Source organism: Chionomys nivalis, chromosome 13 (genome assembly GCF_950005125.1).
Source record: "Chionomys nivalis chromosome 13, mChiNiv1.1, whole genome shotgun sequence".
NCBI lineage: Eukaryota > Metazoa > Chordata > Mammalia > Rodentia > Cricetidae > Chionomys > Chionomys nivalis.
The window spans coordinates 34,392,509-34,416,881 of NC_080098.1; the positions used below are offsets into that span (position 1 = coordinate 34,392,509).

Here is a 24,373-nt window from a genome sequence, read left to right on the forward strand (position 1 = left end):
AGATTCTCCACATCAAACAGAATCTAAGAGACAACAACAGAGAAGTTCCTGGGAAAGCACAGGTAATATCAAACAAATGAACCACCACTTTTTCCTGTAACTGGGGAAAAATATCAGAGATCTATTACCATATCTTCTAGTCAGCACTTACTGAAGCCTCGGGAAACATAATGATGCCAGAACAAAACATAGAAACTGAGGGGCAAGCTTAAGCAGACACTGTGGGACCAGCAACTGGAGTCACAAGCAGTCACTGAGCCCAGATTTTTAAAAATAACACTTGCATTGACATCAATAAACATCAAGGGCGTAAGTGTAAATCTGCCCACCAAAAATGTGCAAAACCTCTCAGAAAAAAAAATATATATATAGTGCTAAGAGAATGTAAAGACATATGATTATAAAAAGGACACCCTGCATTCACAGCTCATATGGTGATGTGATAGGAATGGCCCCATATCATATCTTTGAATGATTGACCCATAGGAAATGGCACTATGAGGAGATGTGGCCTTGTTAGAAGAAGTGTGTCACTGTGGGGGCGGATTGTGAGGTCTTACATGCTCAAGCTATGCCCAGTGTGGCTCACTGTCTCCTTCTGCTGCCTGTGGATCAAGTTGTAGAACTCTCAGCTGCTTCTCCAGCACCATGGTCACCTTCATGCCGCCATATTTCCCACCATGATGATAAGGGACTAAACCTCTGAACCTGTAAGCTACCCAGTTAAATGATTTCCTTTATAAGAGCTGTCAGGCTCATGGTGTCGCTTCACAGCAATAAAAGCCTAACTCAGAGAGAGGTTGGTACTAAGACTGGGCTATTACTGTGCTGGGCTGGCCCATGCTATTGTCTCGTGGAATCTAAACCTTGGCAGTTTGGATTAGAAAAACAGTTGATTGCTTTTAAAGTGCTGTTTAATGAGCTATCCTAGTAGGAACATGGAAGACGGAGGAGCTGAGAATGATTTGAACTGTGCAGGCCTGGCTCAAGAGGTTTCAGAGAAGAATGTTAATATGTGGCCTAGAGACTGTTTTTGTGATATTTTGGGGGAAGGATGAGGCTGCTTTTCAGCTGTGTGTCTAAAGAGTCTGCCTGAGGCTAAAGTGAAGAAATTTGGATTAATTCCATTGGCAGAGGAAATCTCAAAGCAGCCTAGCATTGACTCTGCGTGTGGTTATTAGTGTTAACGCCGATGAAGATCTAGAACGAAAAGAAGCAAGCTGAGCTAGTAAAAATACAACATATACAGACTGAGGGGAAAGGGGGTACCAGGAAGTGGAATAGAGCTAAATATTGTGTTCAAGGAGATACATACAAGAAAAGTCTGATGTTAAGTGGAATAAAGAGAATGGTGACTTCAGGACATGATCCTATCCAGCTAAGCTTCCAACTTGTAAAAAGGAATAAAAAAAAATTTAAAGCTGGGTATAGTGGTGCTTTCCTTTAAACCCAGCACCCCAGACGCAGCTGCAGGAGGATCTCTGAGTCCAAGGCCATCCTGGTCTACAGTGTGAGTTCAGGAACTTCCAAGCTTAGACAATGAAAGAAACTATCAAAAATAGAAAGCTGGTGAGCATGTAATTGAACAAGGGGGCCTTGTTCCGGCCTCAGCAAGCAGCAGAACTCGGCAGCTCCAGCCACATGCTTCTGGCTTTAGTCAAGGACAGAAGAAAAGGATATGGAATCTCCCTCTACAACTAAGGAAATAATTAGGCCAGGCATGTATCGGGGTGTCCCTGAATGGAGGTCTAGAGAGACCATTGCATGGAGCTATGAAGGCAAAGTCTGGATTGCCTTGGAGACCCCAAAATGTTGGAGATATCAGAGCTGTAGGAAAACTGCCAAGAAGAACTGCTAACAGGGAATGCAACCAGCCCAAGAGAATACATATCAGTCAACAGAGCTGAATGGAGTTGGAGATCTGAAGAGCTTTGACATCAGACATGGAGATGCAGAGTTTGGAGTTTGCCTAGGTGGTTTTCGGTCTTTCTTTGGTCCAGCATTTCCTCACTGTGCTCTCTTCCATATAGTTTGTAATGCTAATGTATATCCTGTGCTGCTATATGTTGGAAATATGTGTTCCACTTTTTTGTTTTGATTTTATTTTTTTATTTATTTATTTATTTATTTATTTTTTTTTTTTTTTTTGGATTTTTGAGACAGGGTTTCTCTGTGGCTTTGGAGCCTGTCCTGGAACTAGCTCTTGTAGACCAGGCTGGTCTCGAACTCACAGAGATTCACCTGCCTCTGCCTCCCAAGTGTTGGGATTAAAGGCGTGCGCCACCACCGCCCGGCTTTGTTTTGATTTTGTAAGGGATTTCAATGAAGAGATTGCCATGAGTCTCAGAAGAAACTTTGAACTTTGGACTTTCAAATGTTGTTGAGACTGTGATAGACAATGGGGACTTTTGAAGTTGGACAGAATGCATTTCTGCATTACGGTATGGCTACAAACTTATGGAGGCCAAGGAGTGGAATGCAGTGATTTGAATAGGAATGACCCATAGATTCACGTGTCTGGATGTTTGGCCCATAGGGAGTGGCAATACTAGGAGGTGTGGCCTTGTTGAAGTAGCTGTGGCCTTGTTGGTAGAAGTATGTCACTGTGGGGAGGGCTTTGAGGTCTTACATGCTCAAGCTATGCCCAGCATGGCTCACAGTCTCCTTCAACTCCTGTGGATCAAGTTGTAGAACTCTCCGCTCCTTCTCTAGCACCATGTCTGCCTGTATGCCGCCATGTTTCCCACCATGATGATAATGGACTAAACCTCTGAAACTGTAAGCCAGCCTCAATTAAATGATTTCTTTATAATAGTTACCATTGTCATGGTATCTCTTCCCAGCAACAGAACCCTAACTAAGATGGCTGGCGAGACTAAATACTGTACGGAAGACATTTCTTTCTGATTGATTTCTGTTGACACTATTTTATTACAAAATACTAGCAGGGTCTTTGTGGATATTTATAAGCTAATTCCAAATTTTGAACTGAAATGAAAGGAGCCAAGAATATCAAACTCACTCTTGCAGAAAAACAAGAAAGTCTGGCCATGAACACCAACACTTAACAAAGCAGCATCAAATGAAACGGCATTTAAAAGTTGCCACATCTGGAGCAAGAAAAGTCAAACAGACCAATGGGAGAGAACACAGACTCCAGCAACGGGAGCCACCTGTCTCCTACATGCTACTGCTGCAGCACTGGAGGAAGCAGTCTATAGGAGCCAGGACCGGCTCATCTGGACGAACTGTCTCATCACTGGGAACACAGATAGGGATTGATACCAAATCAGACTATGAACAGAAAAACAATAAAGGCTTTGGGTGATGAAATGAGACAGCAGCCTTTGTGTGGGTGAAGAATAAAAGAGGCCATGGGCCAGCAAGATGGCGGCTCAAGGGTAAAGAGGCTTGCTGACAATCCTAATGAACTGAATTCAGTCCCCAGGACCCATATGATGGGAGGAGAGAATTGTTCTATGACCTTCACACATACACTGTGGCACAAATTCACAACACACACCCACACACACACACAAATAAATAAATCTAAAATGAGAGTGGGAATGGAGGAGAGAACTGGACTTCATGTCCATGAGACATTACTACTCATCACTATCAAAGGACCAGGAAGAGAGCAGGGCTGCTGGAGAAGAGCGGAGCAGCCGTGTGTGAGCAGAGACTGCCACGCATGCATTAAACTCCTAATAAACTGAGAAAAACAAGAGCCTTATCTTAAAGGTAGGCTCGGGCTTGAAGGAGTGTTTCACAGGAGAATACATCTAAATGCAAACAAATGTCACACTGAGCTACCACTAACACATCCATTGTGACTACAATTTTATTAATTAATTCTCTGAGAATTTTAGGCATTGTATTTTGACCAAATTCACCATATCTCCCAACTCCTTTAAGATACCCATTTTGTATCCACCCAACTTCCTCATTTTTTTAAACCCACTGAGTCCAATTAGTGCTGGCTATATTCTCTTTAGTATGTGGTCATCTGATTGAAAGGGTATTAGAACTACCAGGACCACGCCCTTATAAAAAGCTAACTCTCCCTCTCCTGACAATAAAAACTCAGTACAAGAGGAACTTAGGGACACCTCTCCCCCGTACCTTGACTTTTGCCTTGCCTGGGCTTGCATGGGTCTTACACGTATTGTTGCAACCACTGTGAGCTCATACGTGCAACTGCCCTGCTGTGTCTGAAACTCTGCCGTATGAGCCAGAGTTGGCAGATGGCTGCTACAAGGAAACACCGGGAAACCCATACCACACAGGTAAATGCCAATCCCTCCTTTCACCAGAATGGACATTGCTGGAGTTACTTTTCCTCCCTCCCATGCTACAATCAAACAAGTGACGAAAAAGCAACTCCTAAGAGGTTCATTTTGGCTCACTGTTTTGGGAGTTTATCATGGCGGGGAAGATAGTATTCAGCTCTGGGGAAGAGTGACACGTAGAAGCTCCTGGTACTAACTAGGAGAGAGATGGTGAAGGAAGCAGAGCCACCATGCCTCAACCATCCCCTTCTTCCAGTGTGGCCCTACCTCCTAGGGATTCCATAACCTCTAAAATATCACCAGCAGCCAGGACCAAGTGTTCAAACACATGAGCCTAGGAAACACATTTCACACTCAGACCATAACTGACTCATATCAATAGTTCAGGTGTGCTTTCAAATCTCTAAATACATATTTGATATATTTGAGAATATTCATTCTGGTTTTAATCATATTACTAAAAAAAATTAGTAAGCCTAGATAGGCACCCCAATGTCTGTCACTAGAATGGACCCACAAATGATGGCATAGAGAACTAGCCAATGAGCCACCATAAAGCCCAGCATGTCTGTGTCTCACAGGTGTGATGTTAAGCCATAGAGACCACATAGCAAGTGGAATGTACAGTATTACTCTGCTCACATGAAACACAAAAATACCTACAACAGATCCATTTTCCTAGAAGACAGTCCAGTGGTAATCTTTGGACTCTATAAAGTTAAGATGTGGTCCTAGGAGCTGGTAACTCATGTTCTAATCTAGATGAAAACAACTCAAAACTGCACATGTAAGATTCATAAATGTTACCATAAGATGTCACTGGGTTATAGTTACAACACTCTTCCTGGAGAGATGTGGACAAATGTCTTCTCACCCAAGATAGGAAAACAAGCACAGAACAAAATCATGAGACCGAAGTTCACCTTGGTAAACCCGAGAGTTTATTGGAGCATGGAAAACCCAAAGGCAGGTGTACCATCAAAAGCCCATCCCAGCATGGGTGAGAGTTCACAAAAGCTAGGACCCTAGAGCACACTCACAGCCTGCAGGAAGCTCAACAGATAAGAGTGTCTCCTACTCTAAGAGACCTACTGCTTATATAACCTCGGGGAGGGAGGGAACTCCTGAGTTATCTATTTCTGAATCCTGAAGAACCTCCCTCCAGGATGGAATGTTTCAGTTCCCAGGTAATTGCTACACAACACTCGCATTACATTTCAATCGATGCTTTATTTTCTTCTTTGGAAAGCTTTCATAGGAACAAAACAATCTATTAAAGGCACAAAATAAATCTCAGAAATTATTTCTTGTGAGAAAGGATAATATCTAATACATTCCATTACAAGCACGGAATCCAGTATAGATAGCATGTATTTGAACAGTCATGAAAATTCACAGTGGGCCAGAGGAATGGCTCAGCAGTTAAGAGCGCTGGCTTCTCTTGCAGACGTCCCGAGTTCAGCTCTCACTATCCACATGGGCTCACAACTGTCTTCAATTACAATTCCAGGGAATCTAATTCCCTCCTCTGCTTTCCATAGGCACCTCCATGCATGTGTGCAAATATACTCAAGCACATACACCTTAAGTAAATAAATTTTAAATTCGCTGCATGTGTGTATGAAATTCTCAAAGAGCAAATTAAAAATATTACAATTAGCTGGGCATGGTGGCACAGGCCTTTAATCTCAGTACTCTGTGAAGCAAAGACAGGTGGATCTCCATGAGTTGAAGGCCAGCCTGGTCTATAGAGAGAGTTCCAGGCCAGCCAGGGCTACATAATGAGACCCTGTCTCAAAAAAACAAGTGTGTGTGTGTGTGTGTGTGTGTGTGTGTGTGTGTGTGTGTGTTTATAAATTGGATCTAGGGACATAAGCCTGCAATCCTACACTCGGGGGCCTTAGGCAGGAGAATCACTGACTAGTTTAAGGGTAGCCTGGGCTACATAATGAGTAGACCAACCTGGGTTATAGCAATACCTTCTCAAAGAGAAAAAAATCAAGGAGAGAAAAAGGAAGAGAGAGGGAGGAGTGGAGTCATGAAAATAATGAATTGATAGAGATTATATTTCTACCACTATAAACATAAAAAGTTTCAGCCAGAATTTTATTGATCTCATTAATTTTTCTCCTTGCTAAAAACAAAAACTGTGCACTAGGATATTATATAGAAGTGCGGGGCTGATTTGGCATGGACCTTAATGGAGATCTTACCCAGATGCTTGTGGCTTCTAGCACCAGATACTTTTCAGTTTAAAGTCTTATTAGCAAGGAGGCGGAAACCGTTTTGAAATCTACAGGGAGAAGCACTGGGATATGCCAATAGCATTCTGACCACACCTGACATTCCACCGACAGTGAACACACCTTTGCAAATGGAACAACATGGCATCCATGTCCTAATTTCCCTCCGGGGCTATGATAAAACACCCGGACCAAAAGCAACTTAGGTAAGAAGAATGTAGTTCAGTGTAGAGCTCCAGGTTAGCCCATCACTGAAGGAAATCAAGGCAGGAACTCGGAGACAGACCTGCTTGCCAATCCACATAGCACTACCACCGCCAAAGACGTTGGCAGGAACCAAAAAGGATGCTGACTGCAGGACACAGGCAGGCTTAGGCTCAGTTAACTTTCTCATACAACCCAAGACCACCTGCCGGGAGAATGTCGCTGACCACGGGGGCCTGAACCTTCCTACCCCAGTTAATAGTCAAGACAATCCTCCACAGACACACCCACAGGGCAATCTGATCTAAGCAATCCCATGATTCAGGATCTTCTCTCAAATGATTCTACTATGTCTCAAGCTGACATTTAAAACTAACCAGCACACCAGAGAAACATGGTCTTAGCCATTTAGATCAACACTAGACAGTGAAACATTAGCCCAAGAGGTCATCAATCCTGAGATCACAGCATGTGCAGAAACTGGAACCACAAAACTAATCATGAAAGCCAATAGAAACGAATGCCCCAAACTTAGCAATTAGCACCCAAATAAAAACCACAGGCACAGCCTATAATTTATCCTCACTTAGCTTTTCCTCACGTCAGCCCCGTGACTAAATATTATAATCTCAACATATTCCAGTCCACGGCATAGAGGGATCTTATCAAAAACACTTCAGCAATAATTTTCCCTGCCCATAAAAAGAGACTGAATTTATCCAACCTAAAAATAGAGCATATTTCCACAATATCAGGGCCCTTCTTGGAAGCTACGCTGCTCAGGTATGCAAAGTGCTTGACTCCGGGCAGTACGAACAGCAAGCAGAAGAGGGTACCATCATTCATCTCTCTGATGCAAAGATTTGTGAGTTCTTCTTGATTTCCTTTCCAGATTCTGTTTGGGTCAGATTTTACTAGGCTCCATTATTTAGGCTCCAGGCGGTCCATTGTCACTGTGAGCAGGAAGATTTAACATCCATTTCTGCACCCTCCCGAGTCCTCACATGATCTTAGGCAGTCACTGTGTACCAAACTGCCAGGAACAGAGGGGAGAGAGCGGTGTTCACTTGCTAAGCAGACCATCCTTACAGTGCAACTGCATGGTGGGTGACGGAGAGAACCACAGATGCCATTCTCAAGTGACACTCAAGTCCTTGTCTGAGGTCTCCAAAGCAGTATGAGCATGTATACACGTAGGTACCAGAGGTCAACACCGATTATCTTTCTCAATTATTTTCCTTATTGGTTTTGATGCAGGGTATCTCACTGAATCTGGAGCTCTCTGAATTGGCTAAATTGGCCAGCCAGCAAGACCAAAAACCCCGTCTCCATTTTCCCAGCATTGGGATTACAGGTGCATGCTCCTGTACCCAGCTTTCCCACATGGGGTTCTAAGAAACCAGACTCTGGTCCTCATATTCACAAAACAAGCACTTCACCAACTGCGCCATTTCCCCGGCCTCTAGAGCAACACGTTGTTGGCTGCAGCATTTGTCATGCTCCTTGTTCCACTAATCATGTGAGACTCTCACATGACATTCTCTTCTCTAGAAAATGTCCTAGGAGGGATTCAAAGAGGAAACACATTCACAGAAGACATGGCCACGCCTCATCACTCTGCATGAAAACACAGGAGGCTGCTCTCTCACAATGTATCTGTGCCCAAGTGTTACGACGCACACATTTTCCCCTCATCACCTTCAGCAGGTGAGCAGATGGCAGAGTCTCACTGCAGCTGGCCAGGAAGAGGCAGGTGAGGCCTTTAGTCCCATCCCTCGCTCCTCTCTATCTGATTCTCAAGCCTCTGTCACCAACTTTTACATAAGAGCAGCTCATGTTCTTCCAAAGGTGTGTGGACTTGGTCAGCCTGAACTGTGGCTCATTCTTAAAGGTATTCTGGCACACAGAGGTGCAGAACCTTGACCTCTGCCTTCTGTCACTGGCTAAAGAAAGTTCTTAACAAGATACAGGATGGGGACAGGGGAGATGGCTCCATAGGTAAGACCTTGTGCTATGCAAATATGAGACCCTCCCCCACAGGCTTGGGGGACATCAAGGAGGAGAGGAAGGAAAATAACATAAGAACCAGAGGATGGAAAGAATGCTATAAATGCTGTCTCCCAGACATGCATGACAAGGTCGCTGTACTCATGAGGGCTCAGCAGCTGTGGTTACTTGCACAGGATCCAAGCCAGTCAACACGCCAGCGTGGATAGGGCTCAGGAAGCCAGTCAACACGCCAGCATAGATGGGGCTCAGGAAGCCAGTCAACACACCAGCGTGGACAGAAATCATGAGGCCAGTCAATGGCCAGTGTGGACAGGGCTCATGAGGCCTGGCAGTTGATGGCTGCTGGGAGAGGCAAGAGCCGTATTTCTTCAGAGGTGCAGCTGCTGGTACATTACCCAAGGTCAGGTGGGTGGCCCGACCCAAGTCCAGGCAGGTGGCAACATTTCTTTTTTAAAAGGAGAGGAGGACACAAAGACGGAAGAGAATGAGCTGAGGGGACTTAACGGGTGTGAGAAAGGAGAGATGGGCAGATATGACTAAGATACACTGCACATGTCTAAAGTTGTCTAAAAACAAATTTTTAAAATATTAGGTTTTTTTTAAAGTTTCTTTAGAAGATACAGGATAGGGGTTAAGAAGATGTGTCAGTGGGTAAGAGCACTTGTTGTGCAAGCATGAAGAACTGGCTTCAAATGCCCACAGCTCACATAAAAAGCTGGGCATAGCTACAAAGGCTTGTGACCCCAATAGGGGCAGAGAAAAGTAGCTCTTGGGAGCTCACCGGCCAGCTGCTCTAGCTAAATAGTGAACTTCCAGTTCAGTAAGAGACCCTGTCTTAAGAGAATAAGGCAGAAAGAAACAGAGGGAGACATTTGGCATCTTCCTCACACCTCCACATGTGCACACACAGCTGCTGGCAACTATATACATGTGTGTGTGATATGCACACACACATACACATAAATACAGGATGGGTAGTTTTTATTGACATGTAGATGTAGTCACAAAACACATATGATACATATACATTCAGACAAGGTAAGATTTGTTTGTCCCATCTGATATAGCTAGTTGGTAACAGCCAGTCATGTCTTTGACACATGGAATGTGTGTAATATAGTCTTTGGCAGATGGTATAATAAAGTCATCTCAAATTAAGATTCCCAGGCTGGGGGTATTGCTCAGTAAAGTACCTGACACACATCATGAGGACTGAGTTCCATTCCCAGAACCCTTGTAAGAATAGGCACGGTGACTCACACTTGTGATCCCAGTATTGGTGGGGCAGAGACCGGCAGATGCCTGGGGCTCCCTGACAAGTCATTCTGGCGCAATCAATGAACACCAGGTCCCCTTGAGAGATCCTGGCTCACAAAAAGAAAGTGGACCACATGAGGTTAACCTCTGGCCCCACACATATGTACACATACATAAATGTACATCTACATTCACATACACAAACACATGTGTAGACCTACACAGAGAGAGATATAAGAAGATTCCTCTTGGGAAAGTCTGACGGGCACTGATTTGGGGTGGTTATGAGACTCCAAGCCAAGTTTTGTCATTAATTGCAGACAATTTCTAATCACTGATGGTGTTGTGCTTTGAATGTGAAATGCCCCCCAAGGCCCACTTGCTGGTTCCAACCTAGCAGTTCTGTTTGAGAAGGTTATGGAACCTTTAGGAGGTAGAGCCTCCTGGAGGAACTAAGGCCTTGATACTTTATTGTCCAGTCTTGCTCCATGTTTCTCTGCTTCTTGAGTGTGGATGGACTGTAGGAACACCTGTAAGGCATTTCCTTAATTAGTGACTGATGGGGGAGAGCCCAACCCATTGTAGGCGGTGCCATGCCTGGGCTGTTGGTCCTGGATTCTATAAGAAAGCAGACTGAGCAAGTCAGGGAGGAGGCCAGTAAGCAGCATCCCCCATTGTCTCTGTATCACTCCTATCTCTAGGATCCTGCCCTGCTTGAGTTCCCGTTCTGAGTTCTTCAGTGATGAACAGCGATATGGAAGCGTAAGTTAAATAAGCCCTTGTCCCCCACAGCTTGCTCATTGGTCATAATGTCTCATGGCAGCAACAGTAATCCTAACTAAGACACTGGCCATGAAGTTTTGCTTCACTTCCCTTCCTGTGCTCACTCGTCTCAACACAGGCCCAGAAGCAAAGGGTCCGATGGATCACGGAGTTAAAACCTCCAAAAACTGTAAGTCAAAGCAAACCCTTCCTCTTCATAAACTTATTATATAGGTTGTTTGTTACAGTGAAGGAAAGATGATCAGTACAACCCTTTTTACACCCTTCTTTTCCTCCCCTCTTCCTGATGCCCTGTAGGTAAAAAGGCCTTGATGTCACGGCCACAACACCAACACTATGACTCCACATGCATTAATGCAATGCACACACACACTCACATGTAAACACACAAAATAAATTTTAAAAAGTAAATCAGATAGTCCACTTTTAAACTTTTTGCTCTACATTGGGGCTTTGGCAACAAAGCAAAATAGATCAAGTATCTTAAACAATAGACATTTATGATTTCACAGTGTGAGAAGGCCAAAACCCACAGCCAGGGTAGTAATACAGTTGGTTCCTCCTATAGACAGGAGAGATCTGCCCCCAGCTACCTCCCCACCCTACTCCTGGAAGCCTCAGTGATTCTTAGCAGGTAGTAGCATTACTGAGATCGGTACCGCTGCTTTCCATGTCTTCCCATCATTCCTCTGAGGTGGGTCCGTCCCCCAGCCCTCACTCATGACAGCGCTGTTCATGCAGAAATGGGGCCTGCTGCAGTGACCTGGCTTTAATTAGATTGTCTTTATGATGACCTTCCTTCTGAATAAGGTGACCTTCTGGATACTGGGGTGTCAACATGTCATTCCAGGAGGAAGATTCAGTCCATGATAACCTTTAGGAGCAACTCAAAACCTACTGGCTCCCCATAAAACCTTCCTCTTGGTTTCGAGTCAACCTCATCCCATTCCTCAAGTCTTCTGAGCTCATCTGTGTCTTCTCTTGTACTTAAATATAATCAGCTGCCTGTCTGTTTTCAACATAGATCACCAGCGGGAAGACAGGAGAAAATACTCAACATGCCCACAGTTATCCAGCAGCAGCTCAGCACTGGCACGCTCCTCACAGAGTCCTCGGCATTGGTCTCTGCTCTCGCAGTCCTAATTTCTCTTATAAACTGCTGCTTCACCCGTCTTCCTAACAGACAAGTCTGACTCACGTCCCTCTCTTCAGCGCGAAGGAAAGAACAAGCGACTCCAAGACCCTTCTTACCTTTCATACATAATTCAAACCCCTGACCTTGGTCTCAAGTCTCCCTGCCCTTCTGTAACTGCCATGGGCCGTGCTATCACTCTCTATATTTTCCAAACATGCCCCTTTAGATTTCCTGCCTATTCCATCAGAGATCTGCCAAGGAGCGAGTGGGCACTCCCGTGGGATTAACTGGAAGTCGTCTAATGAAAGGATCACTTGCCAAGGAGAGGGCTGGAAGCAGGGAACAGAATCAAACAGAAGGGACGGGTCATGTAGTGATCAGCAGCAGCCTTCCCGAGCAGCAAGGGTGGGATGCTGTGTTTCCAACGCCCACAGACAGAAGTCTGAAGGGCACAGTGCTGGGCAAAACAAGGTGTCCCTGGGGAGGAGAAAGCCGAAAAGACACCTCCATACCCCTGGGCATGTTCTCCCCTGTCCTTCTCTCCTCACCGAAACCCACCAAACCCTACCCCTGTAGAGGCACAATGATGATATGCAGGGTCACTTCTCCAACAAGGTAACCAGATGACTCAAATGAAAACAAAATGAACGCATGGCCAAGGCTTCAGTTCTTTAATAAGGGACTAGGATGGTGCCGCAGCAGCCTGGAGGGAGGACTCAATAAGAATGCAAACCTACAAGCCCACCAGGCGACCCATGCGCTCAGCAAGCATAGGATCACCAGAGGGCAACAGCACATGCTGCTGCAAACACAATCTGCAGTTCCTAGCGTGAGGAAAGAGGGGACCAGCGAGGCCCACAGTCTGAGTTTCCAGAATCATTACTGCAACTTCAGTAGCTTTAAACAACTCAGAGACCAGCAAAAGGCAGAGCCACCATTCCTTCCCATTCATCCATGTCAGTCTTTAGCAAGTTTTCAGACGGAGGAAGGGATAAGGATAGAGGGAAGAACAGACAGGAAAGAAAGAAGAAAAGGAAAAGGGAGGGAGGAGACTTGGGCATCTGGAAGAGCCTAGCTCACCAACATCACTCACTCAGAAATCGCCCTTGAGCGAGTTGTCTCACCCTCCGCAGCTTAATTTCCTAATGTGTAGATGTGCAATTAATGACTTTAGACACTAAACGAATTGTTCCAGGAATCGAATGAGTTATGGCTCTCCTGTCTGAGGTGAATAAATGGACCCAAAATCTTTGTCCTTCCATTTCCCTTCACGATCAAATTGTGGGGTCTGACCAGGATCCCTGAAATTCCTTCAGTTCTTAACTGTAGATCCCACCTTCCCCACGAAGTCTCGGAGAGCACATGGGCCATCAGGTCTCTCTCCTCACCAGCCTTTTCTGCTAGAGTATCTGTTCCCAATCTCCATTCCTAGTGTTCCTCAAAGTAGAACATTTGATTTCACCTTCTTCTCCAACCCTCCCAACAGAGACAGCACAAACTCTCTGAAGAAGGAAAGATGTCGGACCTATTTGTGCCTAAGCACTGGGTACCATGTACTACACATGGCAGTCAGCCAGCCAGTACCACACGCGTGATGAACAGTGCCAGCACAGCCGTCTCTCCCACTTCACACGTCTGCTGTCCTCGTCTGTGGAAGGCAGACTCTAATGGGACAACTTCTGCAGGCACCCCTGGGTGACTTAGTCCCTCGCAACAAGAACAAGAGGTTCACGCTCAAAAGTGACCCCATCTTCAGAAGATGGCGCTGCTCTAGAGTGTCTCAGACAGGACAGCGGTGGGGCTGAGTGCTGGAGGTTCTCTGAGAATCACCAAAGATTTGATGGCAGCGTTCCATTGTCTATGACTCAACATGAAATACCCTTCAGACACTCTCATGGACCAACAGGACTGTGAGCCAGTCATACTGCCCAGGGTGAATTTGTCCTTAAAGACGCATGTCAAGGGTGTCCTGGACACAGGAAAGCAATGCTCCCCTCTCTGTCGTTGTCGTATTTAATGTGAAATGCAATGTGCTTTCACTGCCACTAACCTGTTAAAGTCATGGCCACATTCACCTCCTCTTTACCTCTGTCCCCCAAGACAGCACACAGGGCACAGCCCTCACCAACAGAACTTGTGGCTCCCACGTCTGTGTGTACAAGGCTCAGTCGTTTCACCATTTCTGGTCTACACGACCTAGGTCTTCTCATAGTTTCCCAGCCCTTCACAGGTCCCTGGCACACTGCCACGAACAAAGTACACTTGAAGGACATGCTCCCTGTACTAGTGACTTCTGTGTCCCTGGAACCAAATTACCAAACACAAACCGCTTAAGAGAGTTTCTGTCCATCATAGCTCAGAAGATGTGGCAGGGTGGCCGCAGACAGTCACATCATGACGGACCAAGACACAGAAACTAACAGAAGCAAGGCTAAGCTACTGTCTTCAAAAGCCTACGTGTAGGAACCCACTTCTGCCAACTAAGCCCACATGCTAAAGGCCCCACTCCCCAGACAGTGCCACTGTGTAGCATTCAAAACATGAGCCTGTGAGGATGTTTCAGACTCAAGCTATAGTACTGTGAACTAATGTTTCTAACACACATTGAAGAAACTTCCCCCTCTGTATGTATTGCTCCTTTTGTCTCAGAGTGAGAGCAAGCCTACAAACATTAAACAATGCTCTACTATACAGTAGATATCCTCACCAAGTGTTAGGAGTGCAAAATACGCACATTTGATAATGTACAGGGCATTTCTAAAGAGAGAAAGAGGGGCTGTGAATACAGCTCGGGGCATGAGGACCTGGGCTGGATTCCTCGAAACTAGGTGTGGTGCTGTGTATTTGGAATCCCACTGCTGGAGAGACATAGATAAGAAGAATCCCTGGACCTTGCTGGCCAGTCAGCCTAGCCCAGTCAGCAAGCCCCAGGTCCTAGGGAGAGACCCTGTCTCCTTAAGCAAAGCAATGGCCCCTGAAGACTGTCATGTGAGAATGAGTTCTGACCTAGACACATACACCCTGCACATGCAACCACATACATATGTGTATACGCATGCATGTACACATGCATATGCAACCACATACATATGTGTATACGTGTGCATGTACACATGCATATGCAACCACATACATATGTGTATAAGCATGCATGTACACATGCATATGCAACCACATACATATGTGTATACATGTACATCTGGGAGAGAGGATAGCAGGGACCAAGTCCTCCTGCCATTGTCTGTTTCACCCTGAGGGTGAATGAGGGTTCTGGAATGACCACCTGGAGCTGCAACCCCATTTATATCGCCCAATCCTGGCTGATAACTTGACTTCTTTGTAGCAAACTCTTGAGTGGCTAGGTAAGAATTTCATGAGAAAATCTGTACACAGTCCCTATGAGTCCTACAGTAGACAGCACATACAGACAGACATCCTGAAAATAAAACAGGCAACAACAGCAGCTGGGAATGCCCTAAAACAGTGGTGGGCCCTGACTGAGCACATATCAGACAGGTAGGCAGGCATTCCCCCAGCCAATACTATCTGTGAGACCAGAGAGACTTCCAAACCAGCGTCCAGGACTATTCAGATGAGTCTTCTGGGTTACCACAACAACCTCACACAAGCACTGTGTCCTCAACACTGATGCTGCCTCTGACCCTGCCACTATCACAATGGTGTCTCTCAAATGAGCACATGGACACTGTGTCCTCGACACTGAGGCCACCTCTGGCCCCGCCACTATCAGAATGTGTCCCTCACACAAGCACGTGGATACTGTGTCCTCGACACTGAGGCCACCTCTGGCCCCGCCACTATCAGAATGTGTCCCTCACACCACGCTCTCCTCCTTTGTCTCCATCTCAGACTTTCTCCCAGCAAACCTCCTTCTCGTTGCCTGTCTCTAAAGGATCTCACCTCCTCTAGAGCACTCTTCTACTGGTGAACACATCTGAGTGATTCTCTCCTGTTGTCCTGTTTGCCTGGCTACTGCAGTTGCCATAGGTTTCCCTTAAACCTGTCCTTGGTAGCTAACTCTGTGTTAAGCATCAGGGGAAACCAATATCCCCCACCATGGTCCTGCCCCTCCCATGGAAGACTGGATAAGTAAGAAAAATATATGAAAAAATTGGAGGTTTGGGAGCATGGTCTAACTCAAAATTAGCTGGAACAATGCTATTAATTCCTTACAGGATAGAAACAGAAAGAAAAGTATGGACATGAAGATCAGAAAAGGTCATGACTAAAGGGGAGCAGTGAGTCTGGACAGAACAGGACTCTGAACGGAGGGTTCAGGATAAAACCCTCATTAAATGGCAAGGAGGATTCACAGGAATAGGGCATATTTGTTAAGGGTGAGGGATAATGAAGATGGGGATACAGGGTGCTGATGCTCTGGTCCTTTATGTTTCCTTCAAATTCATGTTGAAATCCCAATGCTCAAAATGATGGTCTCAATAGGTAGGGCCTTCAGTAAGAGAGTGGATGGACTCCCTGGCGAGCACCATCAGTGCCCTTGTTGTAAAGGAGCACACAGAGCTCCCTTCCAGCTCTAGCCCCAGGAATGAATGGCATTGTGGGTACATTTTATCCCACAGGCCCCAGACGTTGAGACACACATAGACTCATGGAGGCAGAAGAGACACAGAAGAAGGACCAGAAGGGAGTCTTTGGGAATAACCAAACACAAAGTTAGAGTAGAATAAAGTGAACCCCCCCCCAAAAGCACACTCAAAAATGTATAAAATAGCATGGGATGTGTCCTGCTCCCACGACCCCATGAAGTAACTTCAAAACAGAGGAACGGGTGCACAGCTTCGAAACAGGGTCTCGGAGGACAGCAATGGGGAGATGAGGTTTGGGAAGCAGGGGTTCCCAGCAAGTTCAGGAACAAGGAGGTGAAGTTGGGGAACCACAGAGAAGTGACAACCCGGAGCAGAGGCCACATTTGGAGGAGTTGAGCAGCAAAAGAAGGCATCGGGGTTAAACCTAAAGAAGAAAATTCCAGTGAGGGAAGGATTGATAGGCTATGAGAAAAACCAAAATGAGAGAGGGGACCAACAGCAAAGAAGGATGGAGAACCACCAGCTCCTGGCCAAAGACTTATACTCTGTGAGCGCTGCGGCTCAGGAAGGGCAGAGGCTGCCCTTTGCAGGAGGGGTGAGGCGAACATGGGTGGGGATACTGCAAAGGTCAAGATAAGGACGGGAAGAATGCCAGGCAGAGGTGTAGCACCTAGAGCAAAGCGTCAGAGATTGCCACAAACTTCTGAACAAATCTGAAACACTAACCTGAACTACAGAACCCACCAAGTCAAGTCCCCTAGGCATGCTGCTTCATTCTCTATAAGATCAGGGAGATGGGGGCAGACTAGGGACTGTTTCCTAACTATCTCAACCTACCAGGGACCAAAGATGTTCTAATGTGTTATTTCTTTCTTTGAATAGTCCCCTGTCGGCCTCTAAATCTTTTCTTATATATATGTGTGTATATATAACCTTTCTCTGCTTATTCTAAACATTTCCTCAGCACCCAAGACCATGGTACACATGTAGAAAATGCTCAGCTAATGAGTTTCTGAAACAACAGAATTTCCCAAGTCTCGGAGTCCAAATGTGCCCCTTGTCATCCCTCCCTCTCACCCAGAGGCTATCTGCAGCCACCCGGTGCCCCGCACTGTCATCCTTTCTTCGGTAATCCAGTCTTGATTTTAAAGCAAAAATTAAAATGTATCTAAAGTCGAAGTACAAATAAGGCAGAATGTCAAATAAATTAGTGTCCTGGGTGTCTAAGATCCTGCCCTCCCTGCAAAGTGCACACGCTGATTTATTTCTAAGTTTTGTTTTGTTTTGCTTTGTTTTTGTTTTTAACTCTAATGACTTATCCTGGGCATTGAGGAAGGTGTCCCATCAGTTCCTTGAGAAAGTACCATGGGAAGCAAAAGGCACAAGTGTCCACAGCTCGCTAGATCTGTGCATCTGAAGGAAGAGCCTGGGGTTCCTGTCTGCTGGGAGGAGGCACTGTTTCACATGAGCAATCTTCCTGCACCCCTACAAACTTGGACCAGGCAAGTCCCACCTGACCTTCACACTGACCTTCACAGCACTGCTCACTGACCTTTACACTGACCTTCACAGCACTGCCACTGACCTCAGGGGTTTCTTTTTACTGCTAGGAACTGATGAGCAAGTCCTAAGATGTTCTCTGTCGTGATGCAGCAAGGTGGGAAAGCACAGGAAGAAATTCTCCCATGAAAGAGCTCCTTCTGCAAAGGTTCACAGCCTCTCTAGTAGAATGATCTCTGCAGCCAGGACCCAAATTTAAAGTCTCTTCGTGTGCATGATACTGACTGTCTGAGTGTGTTTCAAGAGGAGCTCAGCTATTCTTACAATGACGAAAGAAAAAGCAAATGGCTGAAAACTTAACCAAGGTCATTTAGTAACATGGGCTTTCTTAAGTCGAGGGCGTATCTTACGCCTTCTATGAAACTGTAGAAGATTGCTTGAGAAAAAGAGCAGTGTTGGGCTGGCAAAATGGCTCAGCAGGTAACCGTTCTTACTGCCAAGCCTGGCAACCTGAGTTCGATCCCCAAGATCCACAGGGTAAGAGGAGAAAACTGACCTCTTCAAATTATCCCCTGACCTCCACTAGAACACCAAAGAGTATGTACACACACATACACACACCAAATAAATAATAAATGGTTTCTTTAAAAAAAAAAAAAAACAACAACAACAACAATGATCTATGTTTTTAAATACCAAATTCCAGGTCATCGCTATATTGAAAAGGCCATAAAAGTTTTTAAGATAAAAGAAGCCATGCATGTCAAATCATGCATGCGTCTGGACATAATGGGTGAATCCACTAGGTGCTATCAATTTACTTTATGATAAAATTCATGTGTCCCAAGTGTCAGGCACATCCAGAGTTTACACAGCATCTTCTCAGTCCTTGTAAATATAAACGGATCAGAGCGAGCACGTCTCTAGCTGGCAGGGAAACCACCCATCACCTGCTGGGAAGGAATCTTGGCAGACAACAAAACCAGCAACAGCAGAATGGAAAGGAGACAGGAACCGGACTGATGGGCTAACAGTTCTCATAAACGAAGACATCCTTGAGGGCAACAGAGAAGACATAACTCATGGAAAGGCTCCATTAAAGATGTCACCTGTGTCCCTTAGTAATCATCTCAGACCTCGTTCAGAAAAGAAAAGGGAAGGCTCTGTGGCTTGAAGAAAGACACTTAAACGTGCTGGAATGCAGAATCCAAATCCAACTGACAAGATAATATCAGGGCATGCTAATCAGATTCTGTGAATGTCTGGTCCCCTGCATGGTGTCCCCAGGACTGACTGTTTTTATCTATAATAGCCCTGTCTATTACTATCAAAAAGTCCTCAATTATAACTGTTGCCTCAAGATATGCAGTCTTAATGCTCCTTGGTAACGGGTGCCTTTAAAAAAACAAAATGGGGCTGGGGTGTGCTTGTGTGGCTCACACAAAGCCCTTAGTTCATCCCCAGCACATCAACCCGTGATGAGAGTGCAAGCCTGTGATCCCTGCGCTCAGGAAGGTGAGGCAGGAGGATCAATAGAACAATGCTATCCTCAGCTTCAAACCAAGTTCAAAGCCATGCTGAGATTCAAAAAAAAAAATAAAGCCAGTTATGGCTAATCCTGTAATCCCAGCAGTCTGAAGACTGGAACAAGATCGCCATGAATTCTATACTGTCCTATGCTACACAGGGAGCCAGCCTAGGCTAGCAAGTGAAAACATGTATGTATGTATGTATGTATGTATGTATGTATGTATGTGTAAATAAATGTAAAATTGAATAACTCATATTGACATTTGCACATTTAAAAAATGACCGGGGATGGGGGAGCTGAGATAATGAAGGAATGGGACACTTGCCTTTGCTAACCTTATTAACATTACTGCACCACCAATATGCTCAGGTTAAAGAATAAAATGGGCAGGACCCAGGGCAGCAGACAGGGGAGCTGGGAAAAGACTTGCAAATTATCATATTAAAATCACAAGCTAAGAAAAAAAGCTCCTTTCAGATACACATGGCACATGTACACATGCACACGCACGCACGCACACACACACACACACACACACACCCTGCTCCACAGTGCTACTCCTTCAAGGTCATTTATCATCAGCACAACAACCTACCAATGTTTTATTAAAAGAAGAATCTCAAACTAGGACTGCCAGGCCTTACCCAAGCCCCACTTATCAAAGGTGTTGTTCTGGATGACAGGCAGCTGTTAAGTGGCAGAGTTAAGAGGACTTTATATGTGGAAAGGAAGAAAAAAAACCTACAGGCAAGCACAGTACCTCAGTCCCCATTAAGCATTCTGATAACAGCACCTCCATAAGCTGGGCTTAACATTTAAGCCTGCAGGGAGCCCTTGAACGCACAAAACCAGCCAAAATTTCCTGGCTAATTTTAACCCTGTGGAGTGTGATGCAAACTGAATTTTTAAAGCCAAATAGTGTAGTCTGCCTAAAGAAGACATCCCTTGGTTTTGGCTATGGCTTGACTTGTTGAAAACAAAAACGGAACTTTTAGACAATTGTCCACTAAGAAATGTAATAAATTATATGGCTAGAAGGCTCCAAATACCCTCATAAACAATGTCTTAGTGAAGATGTTCTCTAAAGGTGTGGAGGCAGCAGATGTGGCTCGGGTTAGTGTTTCCCAGTGGACCCAGATCTGCACTCTCAGTCCTCTCTGGAATGTCTTCATGTGCAAATGACCTCCACAAATACTACTGAAGAGCAAAAGGGACAGGGGAGTGGGCTTCTAATGCTACCTCCAGATTTTCTGCAAACACAGCGACATGATTTCACACCCAAGTTATCTTCTAGTTAATATTTCAAAATTTTCCCATCTGTGGTGTTTTCTGTGATTATGGAAGGGATTGCGCCTGGAAGTGGGATGTTTAAACTGCTGGGAAGCAATCCCAGCAGAAAATGCAGTCTTAGGTTGAAATCCAGGAATCCTGTTGGGAGGATATTCTTGGGAAAAGAGGAGATGTGGGGAAGGAAGGACCGAGGTGATGAGATGAAAAGGCGAATTGGATTGTTATTAACACGGAGTTCCTGTGTTTCTTTGGTCCATGGGGGCTCAGTCCAGGTTTGGAGGTGAGCAATGGGCTGGGAAGTATCTGCAGTGTTAAAACAAGTCAGGGAGGAAGCAGCAGCGCCAAGAGGCACTTAAGGAGAAGGAATCTTATTAGAGTAAGGCCAGTCTTTCCCTGCTTATTACCCAGTGTGGAAATTCTAAGCAGCCACCCTCACCTTGCGCGCGCACGTACACAGACACACAGACACACACACAGACACACACACTCGCTTGCAGGCACGCACTTTGCTGCACTCAGTATTCAATAAGCCAGCGTTTAAGAGAACGACACCACACGTTCATGATTCCCACCCTCCGTAAATGCTTTCATGCGGCGCGCAGACACAGCACACACTCACACGTACACACAAACACACACACACACAAAACACACACCACGGTTCCCATGTGCTCTGCAAGCTGTAGTCGCAAAATCACCACGGCACCATGCCGGGAACCGTGGGGTCCACCAGAGCAAGCCCTCATGTCTTTGGTATCATCCTGACTTGGGGGCACCCTCAGGGCAACCTCCTCAGCCCTGAGCCACTCACTATGAGAGCTATGCCAAGTACGCGAATTGCGATGTCCTCGCTCTGTGACAGCGCGCAGACTCAACCCCAAAGCCCCAGGGACGGCGACAGCTGAAGTCCCCACGCTCCGCGCGCCCCACCGAACACGCAGCTCTGCACCCTAGCCTGAAGCCGTCGGAGAGGTCCCTGGCCAGTCCCGGATCTAGATAGAACCCTCCCGGGTACCTCCCGCTGGCTAGCCACGCTGTCACTGCACGGGGTTCCCTTGGTTTTCCACACGCGCGCACAGACACGCGTCCTGCCCTTCCTAGGCTCGACACGCACACCTGCACACATGTGGCGATGCGGACCCCTCCAATATCCCCGGGGCGCCTCTGGCCTCGCAGCCGGCTGTCACTCTGCGGGCACCCGGCTGGTGGCTACCAGGGCGCCCCTTCCCGTGGGAGGACGCGCGCCGCGACATGGCACTTACAGTTCTCAAGAACTGGATCTCGTCCTCGCCTTCGCCCGCATCAGCCATGGCTCCGCGCTCCTGGCCGGGCAGGCTACGGAGCCCTGCGGAGCCCGACGACCGCGGCCACTCACGCTGCTGCTACTGCTTCTGCGGCTTCTCTGAGCGCTCTAGTCACTGCCACCCGGGATGCTCTAGGGGCTCCAGCGGCTGCTACTCAGGTCGCTGCCCCTGTGGCGGCCACAGCCGGGAACTGGAGGCGCCCCGGGGCCGCGCTGCTGGTGCCGTGAGCCCGGCGGTCCCCCTGCAGCGCGGAGGAGGCGGGCGCGCGGGGGCGGCCGAGGCGCGGGCCCTCCCTGCGCCGCACTGTGCGGAAGGAGGCAGCCGGCCTGAAGACGCAGGGAGGAGGCCCCAGTGCCCGGCGCGCTCGGCCCCGGCTCCCGCCAGCGAGTGCCTGGAGCCCGCCGAGCTTGGGTAGTGCGGCGGCGGGGGCGGGCTGGGGGCGGGCGGGCGGGGAGGAGCTGCCAGCCCGAGCTGCTGCAGGTAATCCGCAGCCCGCTCCTCGGGCCGCCAGCGCCGGGGCCCAGCGCCGCTTACTGGCCGCTCGCGGAATCGCTTGGCGCGTGCCAGAGCGCTCAGCCTTCCCCTGCACCTGCTGCCCTTTCTGACCTCAAACCCTAGCAACAAGGCTGCTTGCTCTCTGCACCAATTTCCAAAGCCCCTTCTCCCGGGGTGCGCAGAGTCGGGACTACCTAAGTGTATTCGATATTTACACTTGGACTCCCTCGAATCTAGATAGACGCGGTTTCTTCGGTATTGAGTCAGATAAGCTCACATCAGAGATGATCCAGACAAGGGGCACAGTGTGGATGCACGAAGAGCTGTAACAAAATGTTCAACAACAGGGGCTGGAGAGATGGCTGAGGAGTTAAGAGCACTCGCTGCTCTTGCAGAGGACCAGGTTCAGTTCCTAACATCCACACCAGGCGGCTCACAACCACCTGTAACCCCTGTTCCAGGAAACCCACGCTCTCTGGCCTCCATGGGCACCTACATGCACTTAGTGCACATAAATTCATGCAGGCACATACATAAAAATAAATATATATATTTTAAAGTATTCGATGGTAGCCTAGCAATCACAGCATTCAATAACGAAGTGAGTATCTTGTCAGGCAATGTGGTACAAGACACATGAATTCATAATCTACCTGTATAAGGAATTACAATAAACTATGGAATGATAAGGACCAGTAAGAATCAGTGGATGGCCCTAAACTCACCCTAGGGTGTCTGCTGTCCTCCCCAAGGGCTAAAATTTGAGCATTCCTCCACAAACGTCCTATCCAAGCCTCACAATGCTCCATGCAATAACAAGCAACCATATCCCCATTTTAAAAACAGCTGTGGGCCAGCTAGATCGCTCAGTCAGTGGAGGGACTTGCCTCCAATCCTGACAACCTAAATTCAATCCCAGGGGACCACACGGTGGGAAGAAAGAACTGCCTGCAACAAGTTTTCCTCTGCCTCCACACATAAATAACTAAATGAATGCTTAAATAAACTATGCAACTGTGACTGAGAAAATAAAATGTCTGAAGAAAACCAGTCCCTTGTTTTCCTATTTCACAGTTCTTTCATTTATTTTGATGTGGGATGTCCTTCTGTATGTGTGTTGCTTTATTGGTTGATGAATGAACTGTTTTGGCCAATGGCTTAACAGAATAAAGCCAGGCGGGAAATCCAAATAGAGATATATAGAGAATAGGCAGAGTCACAGAGAGGCCATGTGGCTGCTGAAGGAGACAGACACGGGACCCTTACCAGTAAGCCACAGCCTCCTGCTGATACACAGATTAATAAAAAATGGGTTAATTTGAGATTAAACAGCCAAACAGTGTTGTAATTAATATAGTTTCCATGTGATTATTCAGGTCTGGGTGGCCGGGAAACAAACAAGCAGTCTCCAACTACAAAATATCACTGAAAAAAAATATGGAGAAAGGAGCATTCCCAAATGCCCATCCTATACAAGTGCAGGGATTATAAAATAAAGAATCATGCAGCAATTTCCCTCTGCTACACATGCCACAGCATCGATAGGTCATTAGAACTGACCAGAAAGTTCTGTTCGGGTTACATTTTATTTCTGCTAACTTTGTCCTCAGAGTCATGGTTTTTGTCTGTTTCCAAGAAAAATAGATATCATATGTCTTTGTGCAAATATTCTTGCTCTGTGGTGCGATGTCTGTGTTATAGGAGGGCACCCATCATCTCACCTGAAAACTTGGCAGATAAGAGAATTACACCATCCAAAAGGTA

At 46.5% G+C, this 24,373-nt stretch overlaps 1 protein-coding gene across 1 annotated transcript in view; it reads right to left on the reverse strand.

Annotated features, from left to right (window-relative positions):
• Positions 1-22,489, reverse strand: part of Ryr2 (ryanodine receptor 2) — a 565,815-nt gene extending 543,326 nt beyond the window's left edge. Inside the window, exon 1 of the mRNA XM_057787812.1 lies at positions 22,073-22,489. Coding sequence (XP_057643795.1) covers positions 22,073-22,120 — 48 coding nt within the window. The 5' untranslated portion in view covers positions 22,121-22,489. The remainder of the gene's footprint in view (positions 1-22,072) is intronic.
• Positions 22,490-24,373: the final 1,884 nt, after the last annotated feature.